General features: G+C 37.3%; 1 protein-coding gene across 4 annotated transcripts in view; it reads right to left on the bottom strand.

Moving 5' to 3' along the window:
- phkb (phosphorylase kinase, beta) overlaps nt 1-13,742 on the bottom strand; it is a 75,534-nt gene that overhangs the window by 36,771 nt on the left and 25,021 nt on the right. For all 4 annotated transcript variants that reach the window (XM_065289312.2, XM_065289311.2, XM_065289313.1 and 1 more), the window contains 5 exons: nt 13,242-13,305; nt 8,448-8,543; nt 7,204-7,401; nt 1,140-1,197; nt 874-951 (listed from right to left, as the gene is read on the bottom strand). In XM_065289312.2, the coding sequence (XP_065145384.1) occupies nt 874-951; nt 1,140-1,197; nt 7,204-7,401; nt 8,448-8,543; nt 13,242-13,305 (494 nt within the window). The remainder of the gene's footprint in view (nt 1-873; nt 952-1,139; nt 1,198-7,203; nt 7,402-8,447; nt 8,544-13,241; nt 13,306-13,742) is intronic.

Below are 13,742 nucleotides of genomic sequence, written 5' to 3'. Positions count from 1 at the left end.
TCTGGATTTTAGCGATATTTTTTACAGTATATGGACGAAAAGTGCCCTTTAGAGCAGTTTCACCATTTAGGGCTACTGTAGAAACACGGTGGCGCAAAATGGCGACAACCATGTAAGGGGACCCACAGCGTATGTAGATAAAAACCGCGCATTCTAAGGTAATAAAAACAATAGAGTTCATTATGCAAGGTCTTAATGACATCTTGTGTAAGTTAAAAAAATGGTTCAGTGCATTCCTAATGAGATGACTCAGTTTTTGGAACTGGTTCATTAAAACAAACTGATTTAATTAAATGAGTCTGACTTCCTATTAGTCATTAATATTACTATTATTGAGTAGGTGAGAAAACACTTGAGGAAAAGTAAACAAACAGCTTGACTAAGAATTGCAAAAGCAGAATATACAGTACTGCATCCAGCCTAGTCCCAAATTCACCTTTTTCTAATTCAGGCGACAAAAGTGAGTGTATTACTGTGGCTCACAACAAGCACATGAAAACAGTTGAACTAGTTAAGTTGGTTATTGTGTATGTAGTTCTAAAGAGTGTCGATCTAAATGACTGTCAGACAGCGTGAGAGCTGTTTTTGTCAGTCAGCGGGGAACAGACGCGTTCTGGTCTGTTTAAATAATAAGCATCGCTGCTGTTGTGCACTTGAGTGAGAGCCGTCTGAGGAAATCACACGCAGCGAGGAGGAGATGAATACGAAAGGGCCACTTTAATAAAGAGTAATGGAAAAATAACAGTCATTGGCAGGGGCTTGAGGATACTGGCTGGCATGCAGAGTCCGTCATAAGATGACAAGCTCTGACAGTCCAAAAAGACGTTATTGTGTGTGTGTGTGTATGTGTGTGTGCGTGTTTTCACATCTTACCCTCAAAAGTCTGGAAAATGACAGTTTGTAGCAATTCCTGGTATTCTTTGACTTGAGCATCATTTCCTCGAAACACACCTGAATAAAAGGTGAATAAAAGGGAAGTTACTTTGAAACACATTACAGCTACTGTATATACAGTAACGCTGCTTCACTGCTCTTAGAGATGAAAGCTTTAAGTGCAACATCGATATGCAAACTCTAAAGTGCACAACATTTACATGAATTATCTCAAATAGACTGCGGTATAATAACATCAATCTTACCGTCAATCATCATATAGATGAAAAAAATTGGAAACTCGCACTCAATCCCATCAAAGAGCTGAAAAAAATCAGAGGACAGACACAGTATATATTAGGTGTCATTACCATGTAATTCAAATTTGAGGACATAATTATTATTATTAGTCACCACCAATATCTGATATATCTTTAAGCTGAACAACATGTAAATAACATGCACAGAAAGTCCCTGTGTCCACCAAAAGCATTTCCAGTCCAAAAAGCGTCCAGTCAAAAAGCGCTAGGCAATGCTAACTGTGGCAGCGTTTCTTCAGATATGTACTGTAATACTTCTGCTTTTATTAGATGTCGTACGATGTAGGGGTGCGTAGGGTAAAAACTAACGCAAGGTTAGTTGTAACACGGTGAGTTGAGCAATTTGTTTTTCTCGTATTGTTTTCACGCTGCCAAAAGACGGTCTGCCACACATTTATGGAAAGATATAACGTTTTTCCGTAGAGTTATTGATGAACGAGTGTTTTGGTGGCATGTGAGTAAAAAATTTTATCATAGGTTTTTTCAGTTTCTGAGTTGGTTTGTAAGATACCAAAAGCAATGTTAAAGGACAAGTTCGGTATTTTAGACTTAAAGCCCTGTTTTCAGATTGTTTATGGTGAAATAGAATGGTTTTGACTGAAATTTCGACATTTGCGGCTGTCCTGAGAATTTTCGCGTGTTTGTGTTTCAGCTCAGACCTCTACAATGGGTTTATAGGTGCACTGGAACAATCCTTCCTAAAATGCATTGAACTTTCGTTTACAAAGACGTGAAACTCACCGAGTGGTCAGGGGTGTTCACTGATATGCTCACACAAAAATCGCTGCAAAAGATGCTTTCCAACAGCTGTTTTAGCATTCGTTGTTAACTTGTGGACCTATTTTCCCAAACGCCTCACACCCGTACATTCTTCCGCTTAGAGCTTGAATAATAAACACTCCAGCCCAGGTGGTGGCGCTAATCCGCCTTTGCCAATTGCAAGAATAGAAACAAAGTTCCCGGCGCGGAGTAATACCGTACCTCACAGCACATCTAATACATGTCAATGGAGTTGGTAAAAACTACGATAAAACCTGTTGGAATGCGTCTTTTGGAGCGGTTTTTGTGTGAGCATACCAGTGAACACCCCTGACCACTCGGTGAGTTTCACGTCTTTGTAAACGAAAGTTTAATGCATTTTAGGAAGGATTGTTCCAGTGCACCATTTAACCCATTGTAGAGGTCTGAGCTGAAACACAAACACGCGAAAATTCTCAGGGCAGCCGAAAATGTCGAAATTTCAGTCAAACCAATTCTATTTGACCATAAACAATCTGAAAACAGGGCTTTAAGTCTAAAATACCGAACTTGTCCTTTAAGTCATCTTAATCGGTGTCTTGTTGATTTAAACATAGCATCATTTTGAAATATGTCTGCAGTTCTTAGCAACTTTTTGGTAGGCTTAAAAATATTATCACCCGGTGGGGTAAGTTGTAACGCTGTGTTACAACTAACCCCACAGCACTAACGATATGAAAACAGCTAACGTTAGCGTAAATTTGACTGTTGTTTTAAATAGGCTACACACGAATGATTTCTGGCTGACAACAAAATGAATGTGCCAAAAATTGTGTCAATATTTATTTTTGTTCATATCTTTAATATTGATTGAATAAGGTCATGTCAAAGATTAAAATCATAATGAAATTAATGGCTAAAATCATACTTTGATTTTCATCATCTCAGAATTTGATTTTTAGACTTTAGTATGTTTTTTACAGACTGGATCACATATAAAAAAATTTTTTTGTCATAATTGTGCTGCTTTTTTCACATATTTAGACATTTGTATATATTTATAATTGGTTAGATGAGGGATGACTAGTGTAGAGACCTTTCTATTATAGAGAGATATATAAACAATATCCACTTCAAGTATATAAACAAAATATTATTGAAATATTTGGCTGCAAACTTAATTTTTAGCAAGTGTAACAACTAGCCACCTGCCTGTTACAATTAACCCCACCTACTGTATGGGGTAAGTTGTAATGTTTGCACTTCTGTCATGATTGGTGTAATTGTCCAAGAATGGTACTAGAAACAAACTTCAAATGGTCATTTGTAGCAGAGAAGTGTGTGTTGCTTGTGCAAAAGTAAAATTAATCAATTAATCAAATATTTTTTAATGATTGAGCCAAAACCAAAAGCATTAGATTGTGCTCCACTCTCCCCTACAGGTTGGTTGGTGTGGTATTTGTCCCGCCCGTTCTCCACTGTGATTGGACAACTTGACTCTATTTAACTATCACCACTCATCAAAGTTTAATTTCAACTATTAATTTCACACTGATTTTAATCTTTGACATGACCTTCCTCAGTCAATATTAAAAATATCAAGGTTGTTTTTTCACAGAATGTTCTTTACATTATGTAGGATGATTTTATGTAGAAAACAGTAAATCTCAGAAAATGACTTTGTTTTCACAGGCAGGGTCACAAAGACCACTGTAGCTAATTGAAATTATAGTATTGTAAGCCTGGCCCTTTAAGATACATGGAAACACTGTGTGTATACTGTAACTGGCAGTATTCATATACCACTGATTTACTCTGAATTTCATTACGACTGCTAGATTGAAATCGGCTTAAAACTAAGTTTTAAATGATTAGAAAATCATGATTTCCACATAAACCCTAATTTGACTAATCCACTACCTGCAGTCAAACACAAACTCATAAAATAGGAAACCATTCAATCCATTGAGAAGAAATGCCAGACAACCTCTGTTTATGGCAGTTCAGGAAAACAGAAAACAATTATGTCGAAAATAAAGTATCAGTATAGCAGCCAAGCAGAAACTCCATTAAAAAGCCATAGTGCTCCATCTCCCTCTCCCTCGAGCTGGGTCATGAATCACTTGGGTTTGAAATTAAAATCAACTCAGATGTAGAGATGGTTCGCGAGTGTGAAAAAGCAATGATTAATTCAAATTATGTGACTGCAGCTCGTTTCATCGCATTCATTTAAAAGGCAAAAAAGCTGCAACGATTAAGTGCTTACTGAAGCTCTATAAAACATAGAGAGCATTTCATTTCGAGCAGATATTTAAAATGATAAGGCTGCAGTGTACGCGTGTGGGCAGATTGTGAGTAATCCATCAGAAACATTCATATTAATAATATCCCACTAAACAAATATGGATAAACACAAACTATTTTGGGTGGGCCTTTTTGTCCCTGTGGTGCTATTTGATGTTGTTTAATAACATGCAGTCATTCTGCATTTAGCAACCCACAATTCGGGTTGCAATTAAAACTTATATAGTCTGTGAGCATTCGCATAATTCTCATTATTCAAAACATGAAACATTCCTAATACAATTCCACAATCCTCTTTTCATTGCTGCCAATTATATGACAACCTCAATTCAAATGATCTGCCTTTAGAACCAGAAATCCTGTGAGCCGCTTAAGCACTACAAAACATAAAACACACTTTGATGGCTGACGGGAAACAAAAAGTCTCTCAACCTTTCCCAAATGTAATTAAGACTTCTCTATCTCCGCTGGCAATCTCAGCAGACAATCACAGTGGCATTAGGAGATAAGAGCGAGAGATTAGGATGTAATGAAATAAAGGCTGTTAATCGAACTGGTCTCGCATCATTGGCATATCTCACATAAGCTGTTTCAGGACCAAAATGGAAGTACTTGCAGCCATCTTTCAAAACGTATGAGAAAGTAACTAAATTAATCTTGTCTAAAATGACCTAACTGAAACCGAATTGAATTCAAATGTGCTTTTGGTCTTTTAACACTGGTTGGCCAGCCAGGCTTACAGTAAACACGGTATAAAACTGACAGTAAACATCTATTTTACTTTTTATATGACAATTTAATAACCACCCAGAGAAATGCAGCAAAGAGATAAAGACGGGGTGGAAGGCACACATATTAAATTTATGTCTCTTGTATGGGAAAGATACTGAGGTCTACTCAGAAGTAGCCCCATGGGTCTTTGGCTTCATCTACCACTTTTATTTAGTAAGTCTGCCTTACTAGCTTCTGCCATCATAACTTAGTTATAGGTTCAATAAAATGAAAACTCCAATCATGCAGAAGATCTTGAATCTGACTCGGAGCATGACAGGCTAAAACATAAAAATATCTAAAATATCATTCACAGCTATCGCTTCTTTGATTCATTTATTTGTGAATCAAGAAGCTTAACAAACTAACAACATAACTGTGGCTGTACCATGTTATAGTGATTGTATTACGTTGTAACACAATGTGACTCAGTCTGTGAATACCCAGCTGAATCATTTTTGTGATTTACTTTTTTCTACATAAAATCATCCAACATAATGTAAACAAAAATTTTGTTATCTTTAATATTGACGGAGTAAGGCCCTGTCAAAGATTGAAATCAATGTGAAGTTAGTGACTGAAATGAAACATTAATGCTTATTATCTCATAATTAAATTAAACTAGATTTTTTATAAACAGAGTTACATTTGTTCATATTTACTAAGGTACTTTAGCATGTACTTGTATCATAAAAAAAAATAATGGGGCAGATTTTGGGCCGATTTCCCCCCTTCTGACAATCCTAGCTATGTCACGATTATCTTGATGGTTCTACAGATTATCTTATTCGATTTTCCCTTGGTGTGAGGTGTGTTAAGAGTGTCTGAACCTGATTGGAAGGATGTCTGAGCCCCCCCGATCACGAATCGTAAATATTAAACATGTTTAATATTTAAGATCAGAAATCCTGATGTGTGGGGGGAACCCAGAGGACAAACGCAGCATGTTCTTGAGATTATCACGTGAAACGAAACAATATCCAATCATATAGCGAGATGATGGAAGACTGAAGCAGTCATGGCGCAGCACAAAGTTAAGTTGATGCAAAGTGAACAGACCATGTTCCTCCTGTCTCCACGACCTTACACAAACCATTTTTTTTATTCTTGGAATTTTCTGTGAAAATAATTCCAAACACCATCGTTGAAATTTCTTCCAGCATATCGTCCGCCAGGCATATTCTGAAGTCTCGCGAGATTTTGCAAGATTTCCTGTGTTCACAGTCGAGACTCTGGTTGAAAGATCTGTTCGTGTGTGGTGTGCTGTCTTTGACACATTATGGCACAGGAGCAAAATGGTTAAATCTAGGATGTTTTATCATGTTTGTGGTCTATCACTTTTTGAAATATTTTTTAAGATCTAAAAAATATTTTGGAGTTACCCGGCATAAGAACTGTATTCTGCATACAAAACTATGATCTGACAAACATTTAAAGGTGACATAGAATGATTGAACGGGGTATTTATCCTTGTTCTGTGATGTGATCTGTAGACAAAAATGGCTGACATTTCAAAAAGAGGGATTTCTATGAGACTGAGATGTTTAGCATGTCTTGCACTTTTTGTATGTTCATGAATGCGGGAAGACTACCATTATTGAACAAAGACAAGGTAAAAATGTTTTTTCATTCTCTGTCCCCTTTAAGTCTAATGTTTTTTTTTTATATCTTTTGACAGGTCATGCATTTATAGAATGGGTGCAAAAGCTCATGTACGTATTTGGCCCCAATAAAGATCCTTTTCTCTTTCTGTTTCCTGCTTTATGTGGGATTGTTTACCGTGGGAGGTCAGGCCCTGCATCTGATGAGATGATTTGCTGTGGGTTAAATATCCCCCTTTCAGGTTTCAGAATCAGACGCAGCATGTTCCCAGGCTAATTCTGTTCCGAGTTAATATCCTATCAGTACAACCCAATCAAATGGGATTTGCTTTACCCACAGCTCTCGCATTCTCCTGAAAGACTGATAAGTAAATCTACACCAGATTAAAAGATGCATACAAGAATTGTCATTTATTGGATCTGTTGCTAACCTATATAGCAAAATCTATTTCGCAAATGATAGGGCTAGACCTGAGGCTTATCATTACTTAAACCAAAAAGACTTGAATATGTGCCTGATGAAAGCTTGTTTATTTCACCCTCATTCTGTTTGTTTCATTAATTTTTCCACCTTCTGATATGCTAAGCACACTAACCTTCATCTCTGCAGGTTTGTAGTGCTTGCGGTTTTTGTCCTCATTGGCCGTTCTGTAGCCGTCACGTAAGAAGCGCTTGAAGCCGTACTTGCCCTTGAGCTTGCGGACAATCTTGTCCAGCGTCTGGGAATACAGAGCATCATCATCCACGGCGAAAGCTGGGTAGCTGATACAGGGCAGGAGGGCAGAATCTGTGTTCTACATGACAAAACAGTGCTTGCGTTAGCAACGGACATTGACTGCTCCTCTATTAAAGATAATATTAAAGAGAACCAGGGTTAAGTGACCACTCTCGATCTGAGAACGGTCTATTTTTCTCGAGCTTTAATAACACATTAGTCAGAGACATCGAAAGGCTTTAATACATGAGACACATACGCGTGTACACTTCAAGCAATGAAATCAAACAGCCTCACCTCCTCACTCAACTTACAAAAGAGGAACATTTCTGCATAATGTACTCCTTTAATATGGTCTAATTAAAGTAATTTACCTGCTCTTTGGCTGAAACCACTTAGTCCCCATTTGAATTACCGCAAAGCATGGGGACTATGCAATGGTAATGCGCATTGCAAAGGATGGGAGGGACATTATGCGGGTTGATGGATACAGTACAGTACATGTGCTGTTACACTTTATCTATCCTTCAGAAGAAATTAAATCTTCTTTTTAAAATGTAGTCCATCTACTGGTTTCTGTAAAAAATGAACTACTGGTTGAAAGTAAGATGCAAAACAGATTTAGGAACAATTTTCTATTTGTTTTAAAGTAATAAGCAGCAAGGACAGATGCAATCTTCCTCAACACCCCAAAAATACAATGGAAACTGGATACAAAGTCCAGTTGTGTTTCTAGTAAAATATGGGAAAAGTCTGCCAAACTTTGTATTGTTTCTGTGTGTAGTAGCGGTGCATAACATTATATAATCAGCACTGCATATAAGTGCTGACATTTATTAACACAATCCACGATCGCATCAATGTTTTGTGAATCAATAATGTAATATCACAATGTAATGTAGGCTTTGAAAGGAAGCTGTTATTGAAGAATGGACAGCCACTAAACAGCTTTCATGAATTAGGAAATCAGAGAGAGGTTAAAACATTGACATTTCTTGCTGTAGGAAACCCTGATTAACATTATAAATGGACCGTTGGGGACAAATGTATAAAACAAGAACTACAATGTGACCCATTTAATAAGGATCAGTAGTATGTTTATACACAGTAGGCAACAATACTCACATGGGAACGAGACTCCCTGGGCAACAGAGAGCACAGTGTCTGTCTGTTTCTGTTATGAGCATCCAGATCCACAAAAATTACTGACCAGGAGCATCCCTGTAGGGCAGAAATATACAAACATCATAATTCAAACATTATATTTATCATATTGCCAAAAACTTTTCTTGATGGCTGGGGACTTCAATATCACCTGTTACAGGTGAAAACAGGGTTGAAGGTATTTTCAAAAAAGTCAGATACTGTAATGTATTTGCCTTTACCTTTAAGATTTTATAGTCCAGTCTAGAAATCAAAAGTCACTTGGGTGTTCTTAAATCAAATCAGCTATCCTTTCCAGAAAAACATAAGATAATGCTTCAGTAGTGTTTCCAAAAAAACATCAAATTTTAATGACCTCAGGGGCTGTGTGTGTGTGTTTGTGAGTGTGTGTATCAGGTCACAAACTTAAAAACTTTGATTCCAACCGACCTTCTCATGCCCAAAGGGTATTTGCAATGTACTGTACTCAGCACCAGTCTTAACACACTAAACTACAACTACCACAAATAAACATTTGTCTCTTTTTGTGACCCCCACACACATAGAAAAATATCCAGCTTGAACTACTCCTAAAAGAACAAATAAAAGAAACAAACCAAACTATAAACAACAGCTATGACAAAAACAGCTTTCTGTAAGAGCACAATGTAGCACCTGACACCTCCTCACTCCTTAAAAAGCATTGGCAAAGCCTTGTTTTTACACCTGATCGGTGTTGCAAACAATTGCAATATTTTCTCTGGCTGCTTCCTAGTCATCAAGGGCCATCCAATCAGAACAAACCATCGCTTCTCAGCCTCCTCTGCATTCAGCTCACACATCTCCTTTCAAACTCAGAACACATTTTCCATTTCATTTGTATTATGTGTCTAGGCCGATTATACATCAAGCTCCATTTTGTGTCACATTTAGCTTATCTAGAGAAGCTCACAAAGAACCTAAATGCATATACAAGCTTCTGAACCAACAATATACAAGCCGAGAGGGATTATAATGTAAATGTGTTCAAAGAAGAGAGAATAGGAGGCGTGTCTGTGACATGTAGACTCCGACAAAATGTGCTATCCTATCTATGCCGACTGAAACAAGCTTCGCTGAATGTAAAGACACTTTCCTTCCCTAAACAACGTATACCCAAGGATGATTACCTGAAATTGGTACATGCATAAAAAAACTAATCTTAACGTTGAACATTTTGTTTCAAAATCTATGAATTAAAAAAAAGTTTTCATTGATTCAGTGCTTTAACAACTTCCACTATCACTGAAACAAAGCTTCAAGGATTTTACACCACAGTTTTACACCACGGTGCCATGCTATGACAGAACCACTATTCAGGCGGGATTAGTTTTACATAGGGAGGTGGGGTTAAGCAATTTTTATCAGTAATCATTACAGACAATGTCGGTAAAGATGACAGTAACTTTTACCTTCTGTAAAAAAAATTACCTCAGGTAATACTAATCCCGTGCAAATAGACCAGCTGTAAATATACACATAAATTTCCTGTAATTTAGCAAGTTTTTTTTTTTCAAATGTAGAGGGTATGAAAAATGTCACTTTTTCACGTGACCATGACTGAGCTCGCCCTGTTGAGTGGCAAAACATTCAACAAAATGCCGGGGTTTTTTGGCGGCTGCTGCGAAAATGCCAGTAAAACTGACTATTATGAATTTAGTTGGTCTTGACAGTGACCCTAACAACTTGCCAAACATATATGTTGTCTTACCTAACACACTTAAAGCATCCCACCTTTGTAGAACACAAGGTTCATCATAATGGATGTTTTTTAATAAAGACTCAATGACAAAACTTTGCAATAACACAGAATAAGATTATTTATTGGTGTAGGTTTTATAGGATTTTGTTTCTTAAAATTGTACATACCTGACATATGGCTACTGCTACTGATTTACTTCTCCTTTGAGTGTTTTTTTTGCAGTCTGGAAAAAGACCGCTCCTAATTTTTGTTAAATCTGTTAAGCACAGTCGATCACACAACTACTTTTCCCATTTTAAATGCGTTTTTCACACTATGATAATGCTGTCGCTCAGACTTTTTACCACTCAGTGGGCGTAACCGCAGTCACTTTCGCCGAAGGTGATGTCACGTGCATACCCTTTATAGAAGCGCAATAGAAGCATTCACTTGCATTCTAGGCGGTGGAAAAAGTCAGTTTCTGCACACCATTACACAGACTTAAAAAAAAGGTAAAAATCACTACTGTTTCTGAGGCACAGGAGTGTTTCTAAAACTGACATTCTACCCAAACCAAAATTTAACTGTTCCCTGGTCCAATTTAGAGTTTTTTTTGTCTGCGCCATGTTGCGTGTTTGCACATCATGTGATATGAGGAAGCAACATGTGCATGTGACGACGAAGGAGATGACGCGATGTGTAATCGAGTTACCCCTTCCACTTTAGAATGTTTTACTGAGATAAACCGGTGTAATCCACTGACCATCAATATTACAGACGTCCTGTAGTAAAATAACCCTGGTAAAACTAATCCTGTCCGAAAAGGGCTTAAGTTAGTGATGCCAATGTAAGCATTAGCTGAAAATGTGAAACCAGTTAATTAGTATGAGTAATGAGTAAAAGTTTTGGCAATGCAATGCATAATTTCTAAATAATAGTTCTGGTGTAATAAAAAATTTGGAAGAGAACAACTACAGTGACATATGGTGATAAAGATTCACCTGCTTTTCAAGTGCTTACAGTGGTCTGACAGCTCATGTTGAAGAGTAACACATGAAACCATGGCGTTAACAGTCTATGCTGAGAGTTAGTTGAGGAAATGGAGCGTGAGAGGCATCATTAATAACATAACCCATGTGATGACACAGCACGCCTTCCGTCCAACTGAGAGACACATGGCAAAGGCAGCCATTTGAGTCCTCTATTTATTCATACCAACACAATCTACTGGAATAACTTCTATAAAGTCATTTCATACACCGCAGCATGTTTCCTACTAATGATGAAATGCAGAAAAATCACATTAGGGAGAACGTGGTCTCGCATATCCAGACTGACGGCAGAGGTTCAGTAGTAGTCTATAGCAGCTTTCATTGGCCAACGACTGATCAAGTGGCCATCTGACTGACATCCAAAGCAACCAATCACAGTTTGTTTTGTTCGATGACGTTTAGGGGCATTTAAATGTAAAAATACATGTGTTTGACTTTATGCGGATGACATCAAAGTACCGCAAGACTGATCTGAAAGCAGACTCTTCTGTATGATTTCTTAAATTGCTCTTATGATACCTTGAGGTATTTTTGGCTGTCGGTTCCTGCGGTGCTGCATAATATCAAACACACCTACTGACGTCCTTATACCTCCCAGAAATCCTGTAAAATTTAACCAATCCCATTTTAAGTGCCTAATGGAGGAAAATTAAAGTTTAAGTTAAAGTGAGTTTAAATTCCCACAGCCTTTTTCTACACCTTTCATCTTTTAATTTTTTTGAGAAAGAACCAAAGTGACCAATGCTTTTAACATTCTAGGTACTGGAGGGCCTTTATCTTTGTGTAAATTGGGGCGGTTGAGGGGGGGTTGCTTTTTCCAAAAGGATGTGCTTAGAGGATGTTATCGCTTTTCCAGTCCATTACCAAATGTAATGGATGTGGCCCACTGCCATCTTGACTTTCCCTCAACACCAAAACAAATTAATCCCACTAATGACTTTCCAAACTAAAAGAGATCAGACATAAAAATGATGTGTCCACAATCCATCAAAGTTGGACATCTGACAAAATAGGTAGCTCAAATATAATCTAAACCAATAATCTTGATCACTCTGTTTTTGCTCCCACTTGTCATTAACAAATTTATGCAATGAATTAGATTCCTTTGCAAGAGCACATACTTCCTACAAAAGACTTCAGTATTAATTACAAAGATAAAGAGAGCTATTAGAGAATTGTGTGCTTTGGGTGTATCGAACCACTAATAATCTTCATTTGTGGACATTACAGACAGCTCCTCAAGAAGCTTAAAAAACAGAGATAGTGATCAGTAATTAAAGGAAAAATTAACCCATAAAATAAAAGCTGATCATCATTACATTACAAAAAGAGAGAGAGAGAGAGAGAGAGAGAGAGAGAGAGAGAGAGAGAGAGAGAGAGAGAGAGAGAGAGAGAGAGAGAGAGAGAGAGAGAGAGAGAGAGAGAGAGAGAGAGAGAGAGAGAGAGAGAGAGTTGGAAGTGTGGAAAGCATCTCTTTATGTTCTTAACTCTTTCCCCATTATTGATGAGTTCAACTCGTCAATTAAGAGAAAACGCTTTCCTGCCAATGACAAGTTTTTCCGACAATCCGTATTTAAGCTATTATCTTATACACCTTATACAACCCAGAAGTATTCCATTAGGGCAAACAGTTCAAACTCTGTGTATGTTTGATAATCGCTTTTAATCTGAACGTCCTTCACAAAAACGCAATTATCTCAGCTTTTTGCACAAAATTTGGTCTTTTTGAAGAAACCATATTTGAGAGGTGATAAAAAGAGAACAAATTAAGGTAGGATAAAGGTAGGTAGGGTCTGTTCTTTCATTTGATATATTATATGTTTATATATTTAAAGAACATTTGGAAGGCATTCAACTTTTGTGAAAAAAATGCTGGTGCTGGCTGGCAACTTTTTTTTTTAAACGCTGGTGGGGAAAAGAGTTAAGAAGAAAGAAAATAATACATATAATAAACATGAAAGTGTATTTGGGTGAACTATTTGGGTGTATTTTGGTAAGCAGTACCTGATTTCCAAATAAGTTGAACCCATTGATGGCTTCCAGAGCTGCTTTGGCCAACCCCACTGAGCTACAAGAAAACAGATCAGATTTTAAGAGAAATTAATATTGCATTTGCCATAAAAGAACATTTTGGGAACGTACACACACTCTCTCATTAAATTATTTCTTTTCCAAGTGCCAATACGACAAGCTGTTTTCATACATGAAAGACTCCTTTGAGGTTAAACAAAGCTTATCATTTCTGTCATTTTTGCTTCTTTAGCCACTCACTCTTGTGAAGAATACGATTAAAGTACCCGATTAAAGCAAGGTGCGCTAAGCAATAAAAATGTGCTCAATTGCTCTCGGTGTAGAAAAATCAATATTGAAAATGCAGAAAACGAGCAAACTAAAAAGGCAATTGGGTAATTCTAAATTGAAAAGAACACTGTAGAATCCAGCTTTGCCCCTCGCAGACCAAACCTTCGGCTATGATCGCAATCAAGCAATACAGGGTTTTGAGGC

The sequence above is a fragment of the Paramisgurnus dabryanus genome, chromosome 2 (assembly GCF_030506205.2).
Source record: "Paramisgurnus dabryanus chromosome 2, PD_genome_1.1, whole genome shotgun sequence".
Taxonomy (NCBI): Eukaryota; Metazoa; Chordata; class Actinopteri; order Cypriniformes; family Cobitidae; genus Paramisgurnus; species Paramisgurnus dabryanus.
The sequence above is the reverse complement of the archived record's forward strand: the minus strand, read 5'-3'. Positions and strand labels throughout refer to the sequence as shown.